The sequence below is a fragment of the Diabrotica virgifera genome, chromosome 4, assembly GCF_917563875.1.
Source record: "Diabrotica virgifera virgifera chromosome 4, PGI_DIABVI_V3a".
Lineage (NCBI taxonomy): Eukaryota > Metazoa > Arthropoda > Insecta > Coleoptera > Chrysomelidae > Diabrotica > Diabrotica virgifera.
In genome coordinates, this window is record NC_065446.1 from 49,836,478 (window position 1) to 49,860,429 (window position 23,952).

A 23,952-nucleotide genomic window follows, 5' to 3' on the forward strand; every position below is an offset into this window, starting at 1 on the left:
ACATCTACGAAACAATGAAAATATTAACGAACCTATCATTTATAACAAAAATAAACTGAACTGAATAAACATTTAAAAAAATATTACATTAGATACGAAAAAAACATCCAATTATTAAAAAGAGTGATTCATTGGGAAATAACCATGCATTGGGGGTAAATAAAATATATATTTATTGAATTTTTAATAGGGAACTTGCATAAAATTTTAAATTCGAAAAAAATTGTATAAATCACAACAGAACATAATTTAGAACCTGTATCAAAAATAAAAAAGTTTCGTTTGTCTTTCGTTTGGCCCCTAAAGACGACTAAAAATTCAACTTATACCAGCCACCCCAAAACGCGTCGTGACGTCACGGGGTTGTATGTTTACATTCTACACCAATCGTATATATAATTTTAAATTAGACATTATAAACGTCAGTAGAAAATACAGTTATGTGACGTTACAAATGTTTTTGATCGTTTGAACTATTCATAGAAAATTTGTACATTTACAAAATGGTTTTATTTTCAATAGTAAACCTTCTTTCGTTTCCTTCAAAACTGTATCAAACTGCAATCTCAACAAACTGGTATATTTTATTACAATGACATACGATAAATGTCATTAGAATATAAATATTTTCCTTTATTCCCCGACGACGATCTGGCTAAATACCCAAGTAGGTGGAGGCCAATAAACTAAAGAAGAAGAAGAATATACGTAAATATAACCATAAACTGAACCACATAGTTAAACTCTGTGACGTCACGGGTCGTTTGAACTATTTTAAGATACAGAAGACTTTAAATTTGTAGTTTTAAGTAATTATGAGTTTTTGAAGTGTGAAATTTTGGAAATCTCATTTTTATACAAAACTGAACATTATTATGTAATAAAAGAAAATGTGCAAGTTCCCTATTGTCTGCAACTGCGATACCCCGCAGAAATATTTAAATGTGGCGACCAGACGTTTGTAACCGTCTTTCACAAACTATTAGTACAGATATGGTAAGAACGCGTTTAACAAAAGATTGCAATACTGGAATTTATACCCTATACACGAAAAAGGAACCATGATTAATACAGCATACACAATTTTACTTAACTAACGATTTTCACAGTATACTGACAATATAACATGATCCTACCAAACAGGCTTTTGAAAAATAGATCTACCATTGATCACATAATATCCATCAGACAAATATTAGAAAAACGACGGAGTACGCCATAGACTGCCATTATATCTTCATAGACTTTAAGAGGCTAGGCGCAAATGCTATTTAAATACATTATTTTTTTTTTATCTTGAGAAAATTAATAAATAATTTTGAAAAATTTAAAAGCAGAATGAAATATTACATTATTACCGAGTTCCTTAGAATAAACAAAAAGTTTTTTTAATGAAATATTTGAAATTAAAAATCACACTAAATTTTCTCTTTTTTTTACCTCTGTAACTTTTTAAAATAAACATTATAGAAGTTTAGGGGCCCAGATAGCTCAGACGGTGGATGTCTGACTTCCACGCAGATAGGCGATTCCCAGATAGGCCCCAGGTCGACACAGCCTGAATAAAATTAGTACCTTGGGTAAAACCAGGGGTAATAATAGGCGGTTGAAGCGTAGCACTGGTCCTGTTAGAAAAAAATACCTTCCTTGTATACCGTAGGCCCTGACATAGCAGACTACCGTGCTATAATCCGAAAGCCGCGTTTAGCGGTATGAAACGGGAGACTATTATTATAGAAGTTTTCAGGGACTTTCGGCCCTCGGCAACAATGTAATTTTTCATTCTGCGTTTTAATTTTTCTAAAATACTTATTCGTTTTCTCAGGATTCGAAAAAAAAATGAATGCATTTAAATAGCATTGGACTAAGATTTTGCGCCTATCCCCTTAAGATAGCTTAAGATAGGATGCTGTTGAGAGACCCCAACGAATTTGGAATACCAAAAGGATTGGTAGAATGAACTAAAATGACAATGACGAAAGTCGAATGTAAAATGCAGGTACAAGAGGGTATTTCAGAACCATTTACAACTAACTAGGAATACGCCAGGGAGATTCGCTAGACTCGTACGTGAGAGAAGTGCTCACGCTATGATCGGAAACATGGGCAATGCCCACTCTACATGAAGAGTTACTACGAATCTTTGAAATAAAAGTATTACGGATCATAATGGCAGAACTAACGAACAGGGTATGTGGAGAAGGCGGTATAATTTCGAACTCCATACACTTTTTGGTAATGCAGATATCGTGAAGGCTATCAAAATAAACCGCCTAAGATGGGTCGGCCACGTTATGCGGATGAATGAAAGTGATCCTACTAATATAACTATGCTAAATAGGCCGGTCGGAAGAAGAAGAGGTAAAACAAAAAGGATAGAAACAAAAGAGTAGAAAGTTTTAAGGCTCGAAACGGGGTGGTTTTGTCTACCGACGTAATATGTGATTTCCCCATTTTTTTTTTTGAATGTACAGTGGAACCTCGATAACTCGGATTAATCGGGACCGCGGCCGATCTGGGTTATCGAAAATCCGGGTAAGCCGGAGAATATGGTAAAAATTAATAAAATACGGTATACTTACAGATAAACTCCATTATAATTGAAATAACATGAAATATATATGCACAGTACCTACACATCTAAATTATTAAAAACAAGCAAACACAAACCTAAGCAAACGGAAGCAAACAATACAAGACTGTACTACACACAATACAGTCACAATCGGAACGTTGTTATGAACAGTGAAAACTAAGACCATTGTTTAAAAAAGAATTTTTTTAATAGTCTTTTAGTATTTTTTAAACACTGCTAAGACAGTTTGAAATAAATAAAGAAATAACAGGTGCCCGTGTTTCCGGTAAATCCGAGACAATGACCGTCGCTCTGCCGCCACCGCCGTGTGCCATGAGTCATTTTTACTATCGTATACATAGTTCAAATTACACAAATACTACATTATCTCTCAAATATTATATTACATACTATCACTTGCAAGATAATTCGGCTGGAATTCCTTAGATTAAGAGACTGGGCCGATATCAAGCACAAAATAATCTGGGGAATTCCATCCGAATTATCTTGCAACGGATAGTACATTTTTATTGTTGAAATGTTTGTCTGATGAAAATCGGTCCGGGTTATCGGGGGCCGACTTATCGGGGTTCCACTGTACATAATTTGTAAAACAGTTATTAACTGCAGATTTTAGTCTTTTACAAATAGGGTTTTATGACTTTCAATGTGAAATTATTAAGGAATTAGAAATTTCACAGTTTTGAATTTCTCATCACGTTCGTAGTTGTGGAAATTACGATTTAAATTATTTAAATATTTAGTCAGTCCATAGGTATATTGTTAAAGCGAATAAAATAATTGTTTTGGTAAAAAAAAACAACTATTTTATACCCCACACACTGTCCTAATCGGTCACCTCCATTTTTTATTATAACTTACTTTTTATTTTGATTTTATTCAAATTATCATATATCATCATTTGAAATAATACAGTATGCGGCATAATAAACAGTACTGAAATGAATATTAAACTGTTTATGATTATTTATGTATCTAGTATACTTTATATAGCTTTGCAAACGTTATTCACGACGATGCACGTTCCTGATAAAATAGATGTTACAGATGCCCTCTGATCAGGGACAGATCTACAAAGTCGAAAATTAAAAAAAAAATTGTTCAAGCATAAAAATATATTAGCTGACATGAAACCGATATCACAGAAAATGAAATTCAACCCAATAAATACGCTGGTTAGGAAAATTATATATACAGGGTGTAACGAAAATACAGGTCATAAATTAAATCACATATTCTGAGACCAAAAATAGCTCGAATGAACCTAATTTACCTTAGTACAAATATGCACACAAAAAAAGTTACAGCCCTTTGAAGTTACAAAATGAAAATCGATTTTTTCGAATATATCGAAAACTATTAGAGATTTTTTATTGAAAATGGACATGTGGCATTCTTATGGCAGGAACATCTTAAAAAAGAATTATAGTGAAATTTGTGCACCCCATAAAAAATTTATGGGGGTTTTGTTCCCTTAAACCCCCCAAACTTTTGTGTACGTTCCAATTAAATTATTATTGTGGTACCATTAGTTAAATTCAATATTTCTAAAACTTTTTTGCCTCTTAGTATTTTTTCGATAAGGCAGCTTTTATCGAGTTGCGGCTTCTTTTTTAATATGTTTACATAAAAATTTTATGGGGGTTTTGTTCCTTTAAACCCCCCAAATGTTTGTGTATGTTTCAATTAAACTTGCTAATGCGGTACCTTTAGTTAAACACAGTATTTTTAAAACTTTTTTGCCTCTTTGTATTTTTTTGAGAAGACACTTTTTGTCGAGATATTACTTCTTTTTTAATATGGTTCAAAATATACCTAAAAATGTAAATCATAAATAAATTTTCATATTATTACAAAGTCTCCATAATCGTACTTAGCCATATACAAATATGTGGTGGATTTGACAAATATTCAAAATATCTCGATAAAAACTGACTTTTCGAAAAAGTACTGAGAGGCAAAAAAGTTTTTAAAATATTGTGTTTAACTAATGATACTACAATAATAATTAAATTGGAACGTACACAAAAGTTTGGGGGGGTTTAAAGGAACAAAACCCCCATAAAATGTTTATGGGGTGTCCAAATTTCACTATATTTTTTTCTTAAGATACTACTACCATAAGAATGCCACGTGTCTATTCTCAATAAAAGATCTCTAATAGTTTTCGATATATTGGAAAAAATCGATTTTCATTTTGTAACTTCAAAGGGCTGTCACTTTTTTTATGTGCACATTTGTACTAAGGTAAGTTAGGTTCAATCGAACTATTTTTAGTCCCAGAATATGTGATTAAATTTATGACCTGTATTTTTGTTACACCCTGTATACACCGTTCTTAGGCGTCAACGCCCTTCGGTAGGGATCTATGGAGGAGTATCACCAAGCCCTTATTCCTTGCCGTACCGCTCCTCCATAGGCCGATCAGACTCCAGTTTATTCCAGACCAAGTAGATTCTATTGAATTTTATACTACGACGTTGGCCTTTTATTAATTTCAAATGACCGGGCTGGGGCTCGAACCACGATCGCAAATCCACTAAACTTGTCGATCGACTGTTTAATAAGTTATTATTTATGTCTTTTATGTAATCTGAGTTTATCTTTTTACATAGTTCTTGCGGGTAAAAAAAAGTGACTTTTTAAAAGAATTATATCTCGAAAACTAAAAATTATTTTTATTTATAATTGGTACATTTAAAAGTATAGTACTTAAGGTGATACAGTAGCTATCAACAGGTAGCCAAAACGCGTTCCAAGATTGCGGCTGTAATTTTTAATATTTTTTCGAGATATTTGGCACACGTATTTGTAATATAATAAAGAATGACGGTACAGAGCCCAATTTGCAAAATATATTAATATGTGGAAATTACTCTGTAATTAAATACAATATTAAAAAAACGAGCCTGTACCGCCATTAAGAAGAACAAATACACTTTCTTTAAATAAACTTTTTTATCAGATGCCTAGATTTTGTGTAATTTTGGAACTACTAATGAAATCAAAAATTTTAGTAGTTCCAAAATGACACAAAATCTAGACATCGGATAAAAAAGTTTATTTGAAGAAAGTGTATTTTTTTGTTCTTCTTAATGGCGGTACAGGCTCGTTTTTTTTAAATTACAGAGTAATTTCCACATATTAATATATTGTTCAAATTGGGCTCTGTACCGCCATTCTTTGTTATATTACGAATACGTGTGCCAAATATCTCGAAAAATATTCAAAATTACAGCCGCAATCTTGGAACGCGTTTTCGCTACCTGTTGATCGCTACTGTTTCCTCTTAAGGTACTCTCAAAAAATTTTCAGCCAATAACTAAGTCCAGTCTCATCTGAAATCAAAAAATCAAAAAGTTTCTTGTAGTTTATACCTCTGGCTAGTGAATGAACGAAGGAATTTTTATAAGGTGAAGTTGTTTTTGTTTTATAAAAAAACTACTTTAAAAATGGTCATTTTTGAATAAATGAGAAAAATTGGGGTCGAAAATGTGTTTAAACTAATGTAAAATCTTCAAATTAATTTTTTTTTTAAATTCTTTCGTTCATTCACTAGCCAGAGGTATAAACTACAAGAAACTTTTTGACTTTTTGATTTCAGATGAGACTAGACTTAGTTATGCTGCCCACCGCAAAAAAAGGGCTGTTGTCGAAAAATTGCAGTCAACGCTACAAAAATGAATATTTTTGGCTGAAAATTTTTTTGAGAGTACCTTAAGTACTATACTTTTACATGTTCCAATTATAAATAAAAATAATTTTTAGTTTTCGAGATATAGGTAATTTTTTTTTAAAAATCACTTTTTTACCCGCACGACCTATGTAACCCCTTAAAGTAAAATTGTAGCTTATTCCCCCCAAAAGTAGTAAATTGCATTAAGATGCCACAAGAAAATAGCTTCAGAAGAAGATTAACAAACAATAATTGTGATTAATAGTACATTTAAAGAAAAATGTAGCTGACCGATTTTGCATTATTAGATATTAGATATGCATTATTAGATATATGAATATTGATCATATTATATTTACCTGCTCCTGTATCCTTGGCTAGCATACTCTCAGACATAGTAATTTTTGATGATTTGCTTGCAGAGCGTAGAGAAGAGTAAAGCACGCAGCACATCCAGATGAGTAAACCAATTATATCAAAGTCGCTGCTTGTTTTATTATTAGATTTCCCTCCAAATATACCCCACATACCAGGATTACATTCTTCTAAAGATCAAAAAATAGTATTTTAGTATATTTTCACGTTACTGTGAAAATCGACATCATCTCACTGGTGACAGGTTGCATTATGCAATGATGCCAAACTGTAGATATTATTATGGACACATGTACCCAATCAGACTGTAGGTCTGACGAAAATTCCTGCGAAATTACTGAAATGTCTAGACGATGAAACTCTACCTGTACTTCTAGATCTGTTTAATGGAAGTATATACATAAAACCGGAAAATCCCACCTTTGTAGCAATACCAAAAAAATATATGTCAAAGACTGTTCAGACTATAACTAACAATGTTACAATAAGCCATACCCTCAAAATATTTGTAAAGGTGATTCATGGAAGATTATACAGAAAGCTAGAAGATTATATGGATGATACCCAATTTGGGTTCTAGGTCTGGATCCCGCGTATGAAAAAAAAGTTGATTAATAGCAAGCTGAAAATTTGTTAATAGCTTAAGGGTGTCTAGTTGGATAAACTTTGATATATAGGAACACTGGAACAGGGGAAGTTTTAATTGTGGAACAGGTTAAAAATTTGGAACGGTCAGACCACGAAAACGGCACATGTATTTTGTCCGACAGAACAGACTTAAACTCTCCGAACAGAGATTAAACTCTCATGCAAAAATCAGACTGCTATTTATCACCAAATGGGCGTTTTAATGAGTGGAACATTTAGAATATGTCAAATGACAGGAATTATGACAGGTGATAAATAGCAGTCTGATTTTTGCATGAGAGTTTAATCTCTGTTCGGAGAGTTTAAGTCTGTTCGGTCGGACAAAATAAATGTGCCGTTTTCGTGGTCTGGCCGTTCCAAATTTTTAACCTGTTCCACAATTAAAACTGCCCCTGTTCCAGTGTTCCCATATATCAAAGTTTATCCGACTAGACACCCTTAAGCTATTAACAAATTTTCAGCTTGCTATTAATCAACTTTTTTTTTCATACGGGGGATCCAGACCTAGGACGCTTTACCACCACGATTCAATTCAATTCGTTCGAATAAGGGGGTGTTTGCTCGTAAATAGAGGATTTAAACAGCTATACCTCGCTAAATATTCACTGTCTAGACGATGAAACTCTACCTGTACTTCTAGATCTGTTTAACCCATTTAGCGCCAAAGGTGCGAAAACGCACCATTTTTTTGTAGAATTTTTTTTTTGACAATGCGTTAAGTTTTTTTAAATCTTTGTATTTTTTAAGCAACCAGAAGATATAAGTGTAACTAAATTTAATTTTGTTTAATTTCCAAACTCATGCTTTCATCACAAAAATATTTTCTAAATGTCCGACATTTTCAATCTTTCGACACAACTTAATTTTTACTGTAGTAATTTTATTGACATAACACTTTTGTGGTCAAATAAATTAAAACATTATTTTTTTAACCTATTTGTACACCAATTGTTATAAAAATACAAAAAAAAATATTTTCTGAGTCATCAAATCTCGTGTTTGAAAATAATGGTTCGATAACGAACCATTGGCGGAAGTCAACATATAATCCTGTCTGATCAGGAATAAGTTCAAGGTGATGCACAGGCAGTAATTTGTTGGGATATTTCTTTATTATGTGTAAAAACAGTAAAAACACGTATCCACTACGCTTGCGCTCCGAGCTCCTGCAACTGCTCCACATAGTGGACACGTTTGGCTCTCCCGGACTGTGCAATTGTGTGCACTCAGCCTCGGCGCTCCAATCTGTGGCAGTTTATATGTAACGGAGCGCATACCGTATCGATTGGAGCAGTTGCAGGGAGCACGGAGCGCAAGAAGTTCGAGAACATAGTGGATGGTTGGCGCTCTCGGACCATGCAACAGGGTGCGCTCCGCCTCAACGATCCAATAGGTGGCGGTTTATATATAGTGGAGAGCATGCATGTAGATGGGAGCAGTTGCAGGGAGCGCAGAGCGCAAGAGGTTTGTGAACAAAGAGGATGGTTGGCGCTCCCGGACCGTGCAACAGTGCGCGCTCCGCCTGGGCGTTCCAATTCGTGTCGGTTTATATGTAGAGGAGTGCATACCGTATCTATTGGAGCAGTTGCAGGGAGCGCGGAGTGCATGAGGTTCCTGAACATAGTGGATGGTTGGCGCTCCCGGACCGTGCAACAGTGCGCCAACGACCGTGCGGCAGTGCCTCGGTGGTCCAATATTACGAACGTAGTGGATAGGTACCTTTAGAAAGACGGGTATTTGGTATTCAGTTTTGTTATAATCTAGGGTGGGGGAGGGGGGAGGGGGTTACATAAGGGAGGTTGTGTAGTGTTGTAGTTGTAGACAATATGTCGATTTGTCGAATTTATGCAACTGGCACCACAGTGCAAGGATTATACAGGATTGGAAAATGTAAACTAGAAATATCTAAAATAATTTCTAAAAAAGATAGAGGGCCGTTCGACTTCGTTTTTGAGAAAGAAGCCGAAGAAGGTGTAGGCAATGTTCTAACCATACTATTTTTGTTTATCAAAACTTCCAGGTCTATTTACACTCTAAATGTTTTGAGACTTTTCACAAACAATAAAATTGTGTATTTCAATTTTTATATCTCATTTCCGCCAAAGGTTCGAAAACGAACCATTTTGTTGTTGTGACACCTGCCATTATCAAAGTGTAAAACAATTTTTTTACGAATGTTTAAGTTTATTTTACTCTAGTTAATCAACTATATTACATATTATTGCAGTATTTCTTTGCTTGGCGGTTAATGGGTTAATGGAAGTATATACATAAAACCGGAAAATCCCACCTTTGTAGCAATACCAAAAAATATATGTCAAAGACTGTTCAGACTATAACTAACAATGTTACAATAAGCCATACCCTCAAAATATTTGTAAAGGTGATTCATGGAAGATTATACAGAAAGCTAGAAGATTATATGGATGATACCCAATTTGGGTTCTAGGTCTGGATCCCGCGTATGAAAAAAAAGTTGATTAATAGCAAGCTGAAAATTTGTTAATAGCTTAAGGGTGTCTAGTTGGATAACTTTGATATATAGGAACACTGGAACAGGGGAAGTTTTAATTGTGGAACAGGTTAAAAATTTGGAACGGTCAGACCACGAAAACTGCACATGTATTTTGTCCGACAGAACAGACTTAAACTCTCCGAACAGAGATTAAACTCTCATGCAAAAATCAGACTGCTATTTATCACCAAATGGGCGTTTTAATGAGTGGAACATTTAGAATATGTCAAATGACAGGAATTATGACAGGTGATAAATAGCAGTCTGATTTTTGCATGAAAGTTTAATCTCTGTTCGGAGAGTTTAAGTCTGTTCGGTCGGACAAAATAAATGTGCCGTTTTCGTGGTCTGGCCGTTCCAAATTTTTAACCTGTTCCACAATTAAAACTGCCCCTGTTCCAGTGTTCCAATATATCAAAGTTTATCCGACTAGACACCCTTAAGCTGTTAACAAATTTTCAGCTTGCTATTAATCAACTTTTTTTTCACACGCGGGATCCAGACCTATTCCGCAAAGGACTTGGAACAAGAGAGGCATTGTTTGAGTTTAATGTCCTCTCTCAAAGATATGAACCTAGATATTAATTTATTCCTGTTTCATCGACGTCGAAAAAGGCATTCGACAGGGTTCGACATGAAAAACTAATATTATTATTGAAAAACAGAGATGTAGACAGATGAGATTTATGAATTATCATCAATCTGTATTGGAATAAAAAGGTCAAAGTAGTGATAATATGGGAATTTAAAATACAAGATGGCGGACAGTTGGATGGCTAGGTGGCGTTGGGGCTGTAGAAGTAGCCTCTGGATGTACAAGAAGTGACGTCAGAGGGGGTTGGAGCCGTAGCCTCATGATGTACAAGAAGTGACGTGGGGGTAGCAGGGGGCTGTAGCGTGGGGGCGACGTTATTTGATAGCAAAATATGATGGATGGGGGGACGCAGGGGATGTAGTTACGAAGTATCTATCGATTCAAGCCAAAGTAAAACGAAAATTTCATAGTTTATATTTTATTAATTAGAATATTCTTACGCTAAAACAAAGCATTGAATTGTAGTATAACATCACCCCATAAATTTCCGTTATATTTTATTAATTACACCGAGATAATTCTCACGCTAAAACAAAGCATCGAATTTGTAGTATTACATCACCTCATGTATGTAAATTTCCGTTATATTTTATTAATTACACCGAGAATATTACACCGAGGGGGCAACAGCCCCCTGCTACCCCCACGTCACTTCTTGTACATCCAAAGGCTACGGCTCCAACCCCCTCTGACGTCACTTCTTCACACTTCTTGTACATCCAGAGGCTACTTCTACAGCCCCAACGCCACCTCGCCATCCACCTAGCCATCCAACTGTCCGCCATCTTGTATTTCAAATTCCCATATTATCACTACTGGTCAATATAAAGATAGAGGAACAAGAGTCCGAGAATATTGATATAAAGAGAGGAGAAAGACAGGGCCGTGTTCTATCGCCAATACTGTTTAATGTGTACAGTGAAGCCATATTTCAGGAAGCGAAAGTGGAACTAAGTGAGGGAATCTCTATAAACGGAAGAACAGTAAATAACATAAAATTCGCTGATGACACCATTATAATGGCAGACACCCTGGAATCGCTACAAGAATTGGTAAATAGAATTAACGATTATTGCACTAGATATGGACTAAAAATAAACATGAAAAAAACTAAATTCATGATTTTGTGCGTTCGGATGACCACAGCGGCTGACTGTCAGCACAAAGCAGCTTAGTGGTTGTATCCAGCGCTAATATGGAAAGCTTAGGAAATCTCTCAGCGGCTGACTTCCAGCGGTGTCGTCTGACAGCTATCGCTTACTCAGCTGTCCAGCCGCTGTGGTCGTCTCACACCCATTGTCTCACAAACTGAACATGGAAATGAAAGGCTAATAATAGAGCAAACCCAGATAGAAAAAGTAGAGATATACAAATATCTGAGAACCTGCGTTGATGACAAAAATGACCAAAGCAAAGAAATTAAAGTCCGAATTGATAGTTTATATATTACTATACGGAATGGAAGCTTGGACATTGAGGAGACAACACATAAGAAAAATAGAAGCGTTCGAAATGTGGTGTTACAAAAGAATATTGAAAATTCAGTGGGTTCAAAGGATTACCAATGTTGAAGTGCTACGACGTTTAAATAAGGAGTTAGAAATTATGAACACTATAAAAACAATATAACTGGAATATTGGGTCACATTACCAGAGGAGAAAAATATGAGTTGCTGAGAATTATTATGCAAGGCAGGATCCAAGGAAGAAGAAGTATAGGAAGAAGACGCATCTCCTGGATGAGGAACCTTGGAAAATGGTTTAACTGCAGCTCAATACAACTATTCAGAGCAGCAGCCAACAAAATGACCATAGCCAGATATTCAACCTCCGATAGGAAATGAAACTTTAAGAAGTCCAATCATAATACAATATATTATCAAAATAAATACTTACGCATTGAGAAGAACTGGAGAGGTCATAAAACAGATAGGTATGCATTAAATTCAAATTTACCAGAAGAACAGATACGATCACCACAAAGTGAACAAAACGGGGAGAATTATAAAACATGAGCTACATCCATACATGATAAAATAAATAAATAATTTCCCATCTACATAGTTAATCATAAAATAAATATTTACATGTTATATTCGATGGCTAAAAGGACAGTTGTACATAAATATGTCCAAAATTGTTGTTTTCGGTAATATCAATTTAAAAGTTTGTTGTATCCGTGACAAACCGTACATACTTTAAAAGTACATAACTAAATTACAGTTAAGCTAATGATACACCTTTCTTTTATATCTTATCCGGTTCTATTTCTGTTAGGGTTAAATGTTAATTACATTTAACAAGCTAAAAGTAACCCCCTGTGTGGACATACAATAAATCTGAAATAAAACATGGACATATTACTCTGGGCTAATTAGCAAAATTCATGGAAAAGTTATTTACCAGCAATTTTATTGCTGGAATCGAATTATAAGATCCTATATATTAATAATATAGGTATGCAAAGTCCGCAGATAGTGTGCTACTTTTTTTATAAACAAAATGGCGCCGACAAATCGTATTTTTTTCAATTATTGCTCTATAACTCCGAAGATTTTAACTTTACAACAAAAACACCCAAATAAAAATTCACCGCAATTAAATTCTACATAGAGATATGTTTTTCACGATTTGCTCCGACGAAAATTTTCCTCCTAAAATGCGGGTTTTCCTAACAAAAACTCTAATTTTCAAATAAACTTTTAGGTAAGTAATTATTAATCAATAATTAAATAACCTAGTGACATCAAAGCTTTCTTGGTATATATTGTAGTTCCAGAAGCCGGTGAAAATTAAACGAATATTTATGCAACAATTCAATTGTTAATTAACAATTTATGATCGCAATAATAACCAAAATAATCATGATACATTGATCAAACTTATGAAGATTATAAAGATGAGATGCTTATTTAATATTTTATCGACAAAATATAAATTTTTCTTTTTTTTTGCATAATCTTTAAATTTTGAAAAAAAAATAGTTATAATACGCTGGTCTAATTAGTAAAGTACAAAGAAAGGTTATTTACCAGCAATTTTATTGCTGGAATCGAATTATAAGATCCTATATATTATTAATATAGGTATGCAAAGTCCGCAGATATTGTGCTACTTTTTTTATAAACAAAATGGCGCCGACAAATCGTATTTTTTTCAATTATTGCTCTATAACTCCGAAGATTTTAACTTTACACCAAAAACACTCAAATAAAAATTCACCCCAATTTAATTCTACATAGAGGCATGTTTTTCCCGATTTGCTCCGACGAAAATTTTTATCGGAAAATGTGGGTTTTCCCAACAAAATCTCGAATTTTCAAATAATTTTTTTGGGCCAGTAATTATTTATTAATAATTATATAGCTTGGTGAAATAAAAGCTTTCTTGGTATAGATTATAAATTCAGAAGCCGGTGAAAATGAAACGAATACTTTAGCAACAATTCAATTGTTAATTAACAATTTACAGTCGCAATAACAACCAAAATAATCATGAGACATTGATCAAACTTAGAAAGATTATAAAGGTGTGATGTCTATTTAATATTTTGTCGACAAAATATAAATTTTTCATTTTTTTGCATAATCTTTAAATGTTAAAAAAAATTGTTATAAACAAATTAACATTTCTCAGAAATTGTTTATTATATTCTAATTTTAAAAATACTTAAAATGCGTATTTCATATGTCTTGAAAATGAATGCTCTAAAAAAATTTTCCAAAGATTTGCAAAAAAGTTATGAAACAGCAAAGTAAATATACGATTGCTCCGTTGTTTATAATTTGTTTTAATTGTTTCAAAGCTTAAAAGTGAGTCTATGGTACAGTCTAATTACTCACAAAGAATGTCAAAAATTAGTGCAATGGTTATATTTTAATCAAATATTAAAAATACTTTTTTTTGTAATTTTTAGCGCAAAAGTAGGCCTGATACAGAGTCGGAGCTAAAATGTTCACTCGAAGCGACTGACACGCAGTATACATTATTTATTAAAAGTGTACGTCGCGCGGCCGCCGGTCGTCGCTCCGAGTGAAAATTTTAGCTACAGTACTGTATTATTCTACTTTCGCGCGTGTAAATTACAAAAAAATATATTTATAATCTTTAATTAAAATATAACCATAAAACTTATAATCAATATTTTTTTGTAAATAATTAGCTTGTACTTTAAACTCACTTCTACGCTTTGAAAGAATTAAAAAAAATTATAAACACCGTGGTAATCGTATGTTTACTTTGCTGTTTCATAACTTTTTTGCAAATGGTTGCAAAAAAGTTTTAAAGCATTCATTTTCAAGATATTTGAAATACGCATTTTAGCTATTTTTTAAATATATAATATAATAAAAACTTTCTGAGAAACGTTAATTTGTTTATAACTATTTTTTTTAAACATTTAAAGATTATGCAAAAAAATAAAAAATTTATATTTTGTCGACAAAATGTTAAATAGGCATCTCATCTTTATAAGATTTCAAAGTGTATCATAATTATTTTTATGTATATTCAGTGTATCATAATTATTTTGGTTATTATTGCGACCATAAATTATTAATTAACAACTGAATTGTGGCTAAAATATTCGTTTAATTTTCACCAGCTTCTGGAACTATAATCTAAACCAAGAAGGCTTTTAAGTCACCAAATTATTTAATTATTGGTAGATAATTACTTATCTAAAACTTTATTTGAAAATTAAAGATTTTGTTGGGAAAACCCGCATTTTCCGAGGAAAATTTTCGTCGAAGCATATCGGGAAAAACACGTCTTTATGCAAAATTTAATCACGGTGAATTTTTATTTGAGTGTTTTTGTTGTGAAGTTAAAATCTTCGGAGTTATAGAGCAATAATTGAAAAAAACACGATTTTCGTGCGCTATTTTGTTTATAAAAAAGTAGCACACTATCTGAGGACTTTGCATACCTATATTATTAATATATAGGATCTTATAATTCGATTCCAGCAATAAAATTGCTGGTAAATAACTTTTAACAAAAATGGCCTATTCTCCGATAAATGAGCCCAGACTATAATATGTACAATATATTATTGCCATACTGCAATTGTGAAAATATCATAAAATCAGGTTTAAAATAGTACTAGTAGTACAAGTAGTACATACGCACTATACGCAGACCTTGCAACACATACTATAGGCTGACGAGCCTCCGATAATATAGAGAAATATTGTATCTTTGGACATACAATAAAAGAGTCGTTCAGTTTGAATTTTGTGAAGACATTTTGTGTGAAAAGTATTGTATTATTGGACATACAACATTTGTGCTCTAAGTTTATTGTGTTGTTAATGGACATGTCTTTAATGCTACTTTAGTAACTAGCAAACCGTTCTAAGAGGATATACAATATTTGAGCACAATAAAGATTTCATCTCCGCTAGTATAGACCAGACACTATCTCATTTTAAACAAAAATGGACATACAATATTTCGACACCCCCTTCGAACAAGGTTGTGTTGGAACTCATTTTTAGCGATTTTACAGGAGAGGCAAAAAACGAAAACATGAATTTTTAAAAATATGTAGCGAAATGATTAGACTCTTTTACACTAATGTGATATGATATTTATAACATAATAAGGGATTACTGTGAGACGTATGTTTTGTAATTTTATTAACTATTGAAAATCTTGAATTTGAGTGAGATACAACCTTGAGATTAAACATGAGTATTCGTAGAAAAAGGTTGTAACTCGCCTAACAACCATTTTACACTCTCCGTATTAATTATTTTTCCCGTTTAACTATTAAAAGGTTGTATGTTTTGAGGTATTTGCAATAGGGTTACAAGAAAATTAATTTTTATGGAATATTTAAACAAAATATCAACTCACAGTTTACACAATTTTAATTGGAAATTATAAATTTTACAATAACAATAATATTCTATCACTATGAAAAAAACATGGTATAAAATATCTCAAATTTTTCGCATTTTTATTGCGTATCTGTAAATATTTAATTTTAAACCATTTTACTTTATTACTTCACTCTATTACTATTAATATTTACTTCAAAATTAACATGTGTGTCCTTAAATATGTTAAAATTTAGAATTTGCTTCTGATTTACTTTAGTTACGGATTTAGGCTTGCCTGAGGCTTTGGCATATCCTATCATGGTTATCCATTGGTGTGGAGCATATAGGATTTCATGTTTTTCCGTGTTTCTATAAGGGCATGCATTGAATAACCCCCGTTTTGTGAATGTGCTATTTCAAAAAAATACATGTGTAATGTTAATATTAAACTTTTTCACTACATAGAAGTACGTAGCAAAAACTATTCTATATTTATTTTGTCCACCGCAACTATTGGGACCGTGCAAGTTCGGCAAAGCGACCTCTGTTTCTACGCTCTGTACTTTTATTCGCACTTTTAATTATATTGGCCAATTATATTAGTCCTGGTTGCTGGATAATTGTCAAGACCATAGTCCAAAAAAATAATAAGAAGAAAAAATAAGATGCAGGTTATGTTTAGCAAACGTAAACAATTGTATGTAGTAAATAAAATCAGTTATTAAAATGCAGTACTGCAAGCAAAATACAATTAATTAAATTTACCTTTACATAATAATTGCATATCATATCAATATTGTGGAGCAATATATAATTTTTCTGCATCAATGACAGAAGGTATGAAATATACGTCAATTTGACAATTTCAATTGACAATATGAATTATTTAAGATAGATGCAATATTTCTCCGCGACTCGCGCACGGTCGTTTCTCGTTTCCCTTTCCAAGTACTTGCACACCGCGAATAAAAGAGGAAAAAAAAAGTCCGTAAATCCTTTTTTACTTTTATTTCGATAAATTGACTTGTGAGATGCACCATATTTTTGAACACTTTATAAATTAAACATACGTGCAACAAAGTTGTAACTCATTTAAAATCCTTGTTAATCGTCAAGTATAAAGAAAGTATATATTTAACATAGGGAGTATCTAGTGTTGCTGCCTTTTTCACGCTAAAATGGCACACGTAAGTTAAAATACAACTTTTTCAATGGAGTATTAGCCAAACTATTGAGAATTAAACTATATCGTTTATATTGGCGTGTGCGCAATTTTTTGCTGAATTCGCCTGTGTTGAAATCTGAAAAAAGGTCTAACTTGAGTTACAACCTTGTTCGATGGGGGTGTCGATTTGTCCTCTTAGCCATCGATATTTGAAACATAAATATACAAAATCCAGCTATCTAAAATATATACTTACTGCTTGAATTTGATACAGCTGACCAAGTAAGATAGACAACGTATACAGTCACTACAGATGATTGCAGCAGTCCAGATCGAGGCAACTTATCTTGAACAGCAGGCAAAATAGACAGCACACTTACGATTAGACAAATGATCAGGTTGATTGAAATGAAGAATTTATTTAATCCGCAATCGTTAGCCTATAAATTCAACAAAAAATTAATGTTTTTTGATATATCTCATAGTCTGTTAACTAGATAGTACTTTATATTAAAAAGTATCTACGTATTTAAATTTACGTGCATAGAAATCGGCCCACTTAAAAATTTGGTCATTTTTGATGTCTCATATTTCCTAAACCTGTTAACCGATTTAAGTGATTTTTTTAACATGTTACAGCGCTTTTCTTTAACAATACCACTGTAATAATATTGTTGCTAAACAGTTAAATTTTCATTGTATACCGGGTGTACCAATCAAACTGAAATTTTTTTTCTCAAAGTTCACATCATCCTGTGGAATATTCTAGCATTTATAAAATACTGAAACTAGAACCCAACTATAGCCTCAGGTTTTCTCAACATTCTGTTTTTTGAATCATTCGTTTATGTTGGATAATAAAAAAAGTTAGGAACTTTAACAACTAGACATGTTCTTCATCAATACACGGTGTTTCTAAATAAGTGCGACAAACTGTAAGGGATAATTCTGCATGAAAAAATAATGACAGTTGGCTTTATAAACGTATGTCCGCAAATGTTTCTTTTCCGAGATACGGGATATTGATTTTTTTCTTACAAACTGACGATTTATTTTATTGCTTTAAAACCGGTTGAGATTTGCCAATGAAATTTGGTGGGTTTTAAGACGTAGGTATTGCACATTTTTTGTCATTCAATTGAGAATTTAATATTCACCATTAGCGCTCATACCTGTAATATGACGGATCATATTACCCGTATGGACGCTAATGGTGAATATAAAATTCTTAATTTTATGTCAAAAAATCCGCAATAACTAGCTTTTAAAACCTACCAAATTTCATTTGCTTATCTCAACTGGTTTGAAAGCAATAAATAAATCGTCAGTTTGTAAGAAAAAATTCAACATCCCGTATCTCGGAAACGAAACATTCGCGGACATACGTTTATCAAGCCAACTGCCATTATTTTTTCATGCAGAATTACCCCTTAAAGTTTGTCGCACTTATTTAAAAACACCGTGTATTGATGAAGAAGATGTTTAGTTGTTAAAGTATCTAACTTTTTTATTATCCAACATAAACGAATGAATCAAAAAGCAGAATGTTAAGAAAACCTGATGCTATAGTTGGGTTTTAATTTCAGTATTTTATAAATGCTAGAATATTCCACAGGGTGATTCAAAACACAGTTTTATTGGTACACCCGGTATACAATCAAAGTTTACCTGTTTATCAACAATATTATTACAGTGGTATTGTTAAAGAATCAGGCTATAACATGTTTAAAAAATCACTTAAATCGGCTAACAGGTTTAGGAAATATGAGACATCAAAAATGACCAAATTTTTAAGTGGGCCGATTTCTATGCACGTAAGTTTATGTATTTCAAATTAATATTTTTTTACTTGAACCCCTTAGTCTTCACCATACTGGGTAGTTCTCATTTAATTTAGTTCACATATTCGTTGAAGTTATCTAACCAATTAATTTGTGGTCTACTTCTTCAAGTACCATCACAGTTACAGAAGTTGGTAATCTTCATGGGCACTCTTTTAAACTTTCGAAACAATAGCTCAAATCGTTATTTTGAGATACAACCACACCATTCTCTTATGGTTTTAGATATTGTTCCAACATTCTTTTCAGCCTCTTTTTTGTTTTGGATTATAAGCCACAACATTCCGAATTTATATCCACAAATATATGTTTGAGATAATGCATTTGCGTTTTTTTTTACTGTCCTTTCAACTTATTTGTATTTCTTTATTCTGCGTAACACTTCAACATTCATCCATGAGATCTTGAGAATCGTTCTCTGCGAATACATATAAAAGGAATGAAGTCTTCTTATCCACGATTGAATTCCATAGTATGGGATAGGTCTGGATCCCGCGTATGAAAAAAAAAAGTTGATTAATAGCAAGCTGAAAATTTGTTAATAGCTTAAGGGTGTCTAGTCAGTTAAATTCCCATTTGGTGATAAATAGCAGTCTGATTTTTGCATGAGAGTTTAATCTCTCTTCGGAGAGTTTAAGTCTGTTCTGTCGGACAAAATGCATATGCCATTTTCATGGTCTGACTGTTCCAAATTTTTAACCTGTTCCACTATTAAAACTTCCCCTGTTCCAGTGTTACCATATATCAAAGTTTGTCCGACTAGACACCCTTAAGCTATTAACAAATTTTCAGCTTGCTAGTAATCAACTTTTTTTTTCATACGCGGGATCCAGACCTAGGACGCTTTACCACCACGATTCAATTCAATTCGTTCGAATAAGGGGGTGTTTGCTCGTAAATAGAGGATTTAAACAGCTATACCTCGCTAAATATTCACTGTAGGGAAAATCTAAGTACAGAGAAATTTTATCTCCCGTATTTTCGGAGATATTTTGAAGAAAAAGGTAAAAAATACGAAAGTAGAAAAAATCAATTTATCTTTAAACTCCAATTTTTCTAAAATTAGACCTTTTAAATAGGTCAAACTTCTTAGGTGTATTGATAATACATATACAAAGAATTACAGAAGGGTGAAAATCAATTTTAATTAGGAGGATAGTTGGGGGTTGCTTTCACTGATTTTTTCGTGGGAAAAAGTAGGTATCGACGTTATTTTGATCATAATTCGCTTAATTTTTATGCTAGAAACTTTTTTTCTTCTATTTTTTGGAAAAATCTAATTGTATACGTATACTTGAAAAATATTCTATAAGTTTTCTTCGAAAAATGCAAATTTTTACCGTTATTTGAGTATGAATATTTCAAATTATGTATTTGACGAAAAAAGCTAACCTTTAACATACCGTATCTCGATTTGTGTTGGTCGTAGAAAAATTATAAAAATAAAAAAAGAATTGTGTTTATATTTCTAAGAGATATAATTTTGGTATCTACAGTTTTTTTTATTAAATGCATATTTTTCGAGTTGTTCTCAAAAGCCCTTTAAAAATGTCGATTTTTTCGTCGAAAAACTGTTACTTTCAACCGCGAATATCTCGAAAAATATTAGTTTTACGATGAAAACGTAAAGAACATTTTCGTAGAATCACTTTTTCCATCGATTTCCATGGTTAAAATGTAACAAAAAATTCCCAACCCTGAGATGGGGTGGCAACCACCCCCAAGGTTTTAGAGTACAGCGGCATGATATAAAAAATGATCCTTGGGCTATCCCTAGCTTCCGTGAAAATATCAAGTAAATCCATGCTGGACGAAAAAATTGAAAGCCAGAATGCTTCATTTCTTGGCCGATATCTGTTATGTTATCTGTATCGATATCTGTTCAGTGCAGTAGTGTATTATTTTAAGAATTCGTTAGCACTGATTCAGAGGGAACTAGTGTTTATTTATAATTAATTTATTATATTTTTGTGTAACAGAACTAAGTTGTTGGACTATTTGAAAAAATAGATTATCGTTAATTATTGTGAGTTTTACTTATAGGTACCTAAGTATATTTTACGTAAAAATATTTCGAATTTTATGCGAGTATATAAAGATCTAGGAGAATTTTTTTATTCTAGAAATATCATCAATAGTGTAAAATTTAAATTTTAAATTTAAATAAAAAACCAAAAAACACGCTTTTTAAAATGTTCACCTATTTTGGTTTATTTTTATAAATATTTATTTACTAATAATAAAATTGTTTTCTATTACTTCCATTTATCGCGTCTATCAGTATATTGTCACAATATTAATCTTAGATAATGTCAAATATTGCCACTGTTGCCAAAGTTTCGAAAAAGAGTATGATACTATCTCCCGAAGTAATATTGATGACGCGCTAATGTAGCCTAATATTAAAATATAAAACAAGTACAAACTTACCTTAGTGTAAAATACATATAGTAATACTATTCCAGTAATACTCAAGATATAGTTAAGCATCGTCATCCCAATCAGTGCGACATACCATCCTTTTGATCCAGTTTCTTCAAAATTACCAACCCAAGCTTCAGCCCATGAATGGGCGAAGTCTATAATTAGAATCAACTGGATCAGTATAAACAAGAAACCACCTATCATGCCGAACACCATCCAAACTGATCCAAATGAGCCCTCGGGGATAAAGAAAGCGCCTATAATGCCTCCGATTACTAACAAATACTTTATCCCCCAGAACCTAAAAGCAATACATAATATATTATATTTCTGTCATGTCAGTGTCACTTCTAAATAATAGAAGTGAGAATGCTTTTTTTCTAATATCTTTTGTCGATTTAAAGTGGTGTTGTAGAACATAAACCTCTTTTCTGTTCTTCAATCTAATATTTAGGTGAGTATTACAGATACAAGGTCAGTTGTAATTTGCATTTGATAATATTCTTGTTCGGTAAGGAGTGAAAAAAACATTTATTAGTGACAGAAAAACTGGTACATCTCAAAGAAAATACGGAAAACGATGGAGAGTCTGTACAAAAAAGAAGTCGTATTGTAACTCGAGAAGTCAGATTTACTTCATCTTCGCATCAGCCTGTTAGATCAACTCGTAGAAGATGTGCATTTTGCAGTACAAAAGCCAAACCCATGAGATCTCAATGGGCTGTACCGTTTGTGATGTAGTATTATGTCTTGGAAAACTAAAGATTGTTTTAAAAAATATCATTAACATTAAGTAACATTAATTAATTTAAATATTTTTTTAGAACTTTAGAACACCAATTTTTTTAACTGGACATTCGTAATAACTAATTCGGTTACTAAATAGTTGCATGGTGGTCCAATTTGTGAACCACCCGAAATCGCCATTTTGGAAAAATTTTATTAAGTTTTTTAATGAGAATCTTGTATGTTTTTATCATATGTTTATCTGAATTAAAAATAAATGAACATTTTTTAGATTTTTATTTCCGTGCCGCAAGGGTCTAAAAAATCTATAAAATCTCGTGCCGCAAAGAGTTAGGTCAAAATACATTCTACTGCTGTCAGAAAACAGAAAAAATGTTTTTTGATAAATAAACATTGCTTTTCGCTTAATTTCAAGGTTCAAGCTGTTACCCATCTGCCTCTTGGCAGTTTGAACATTGAATTTAAGCCAAAAACAAAGTTTATTTATCAAATAAACATTTTTTTTTGTTTTGTGGAATGCGGAGTGTATTCTGAATTAAATAAATTACAGAGATTCTTCTTTTTGTGTCAATTAATTTAATTCAAAATAATTTTTCTTGGACACCCTGTATAAATAATTATGACAATGTTTATATTACTGAATTGAGAATTGAATAACCTTTCAAATAAGCCAGCACACGACCCCTATTCTCATTAAAAAACCTTTTTTATTATTAATTTTAGGAAAAAAAGTTATTCTTCATAAAAAGGTCTGCATGGTCTAAAACCTAAGATTAAACCATCAGAATATCAAATTTTATGAATATTATACGAGGTATGTCAAAAAATATGAATTTCGCTCAAGAGTAAAGTAGCTTTATTTTTCACAATATTGAAAATTGTTATTACGAAAAGTTGTTTGGAATTAAGAACTATGTTTTAATATGCAATTTCATCGTTCTAATTGAAAAAAAAAATTGAAACGTTTTCTTAAATTATGGAGAATCAACATAATTTTCAGTTGTTTCAATTATGATAACTCTTTTATTATCAATTTTACGAAAAAAGTTATTCTTTACAAAAAGTTCTGCATGTTCTTAAACCTAAAATACAACCCTCGTATATCAAATTTTATCAATTTGTACGAGGTATGTCAAAAAAGATAAAGGACACCGCACACATCTTATGGAAAATATAATGTCAATCAAATTCAATAAAATTTATATGAATAGATTCGTTTTAAATTAATGGTCAATTCTTATTATTGCGCCAACTCTTAATTTTCAATAATAAGAGCAGAAATTGATATAAATCAATCTGAAATCAAATGGGTAGGTACATAAGTTAGAGAGAGAAAAAATATTTTAAAATACCCAAATTATCGGTACTTTATAAATCTTCTCGCGCTATTAAGCATCTTATTATAATAGTTTCACTAATCCGCTTAGGCCCAGAGGGGTTTAAGCTGTTTTGAATAGCACCCTGAGCAAAATAGTGATTATATAACTGACACGTTTATGGACTCCAAAAATGTGATTTCGATAAGCTGTAATTGCAATTTGCGCC

General features: G+C 32.3%; 1 protein-coding gene across 5 annotated transcripts in view; it reads right to left on the reverse strand.

Moving 5' to 3' along the window:
* The window catches only part of LOC114327458 (probable serine incorporator), a 96,716-nt gene that overhangs the window by 19,470 nt on the left and 53,294 nt on the right, over positions 1–23,952 (reverse strand). For all 5 annotated transcript variants that reach the window (XM_028276088.2, XM_028276087.2, XM_028276086.2 and 2 more), the window contains exons 4-6: positions 21,667–21,961; positions 17,652–17,835; positions 6,632–6,817 (exon numbers count right to left, since the gene is read on the reverse strand). In XM_028276088.2, coding sequence (XP_028131889.1) covers positions 6,632–6,817; positions 17,652–17,835; positions 21,667–21,961 — 665 coding nt within the window. The remainder of the gene's footprint in view (positions 1–6,631; positions 6,818–17,651; positions 17,836–21,666; positions 21,962–23,952) is intronic.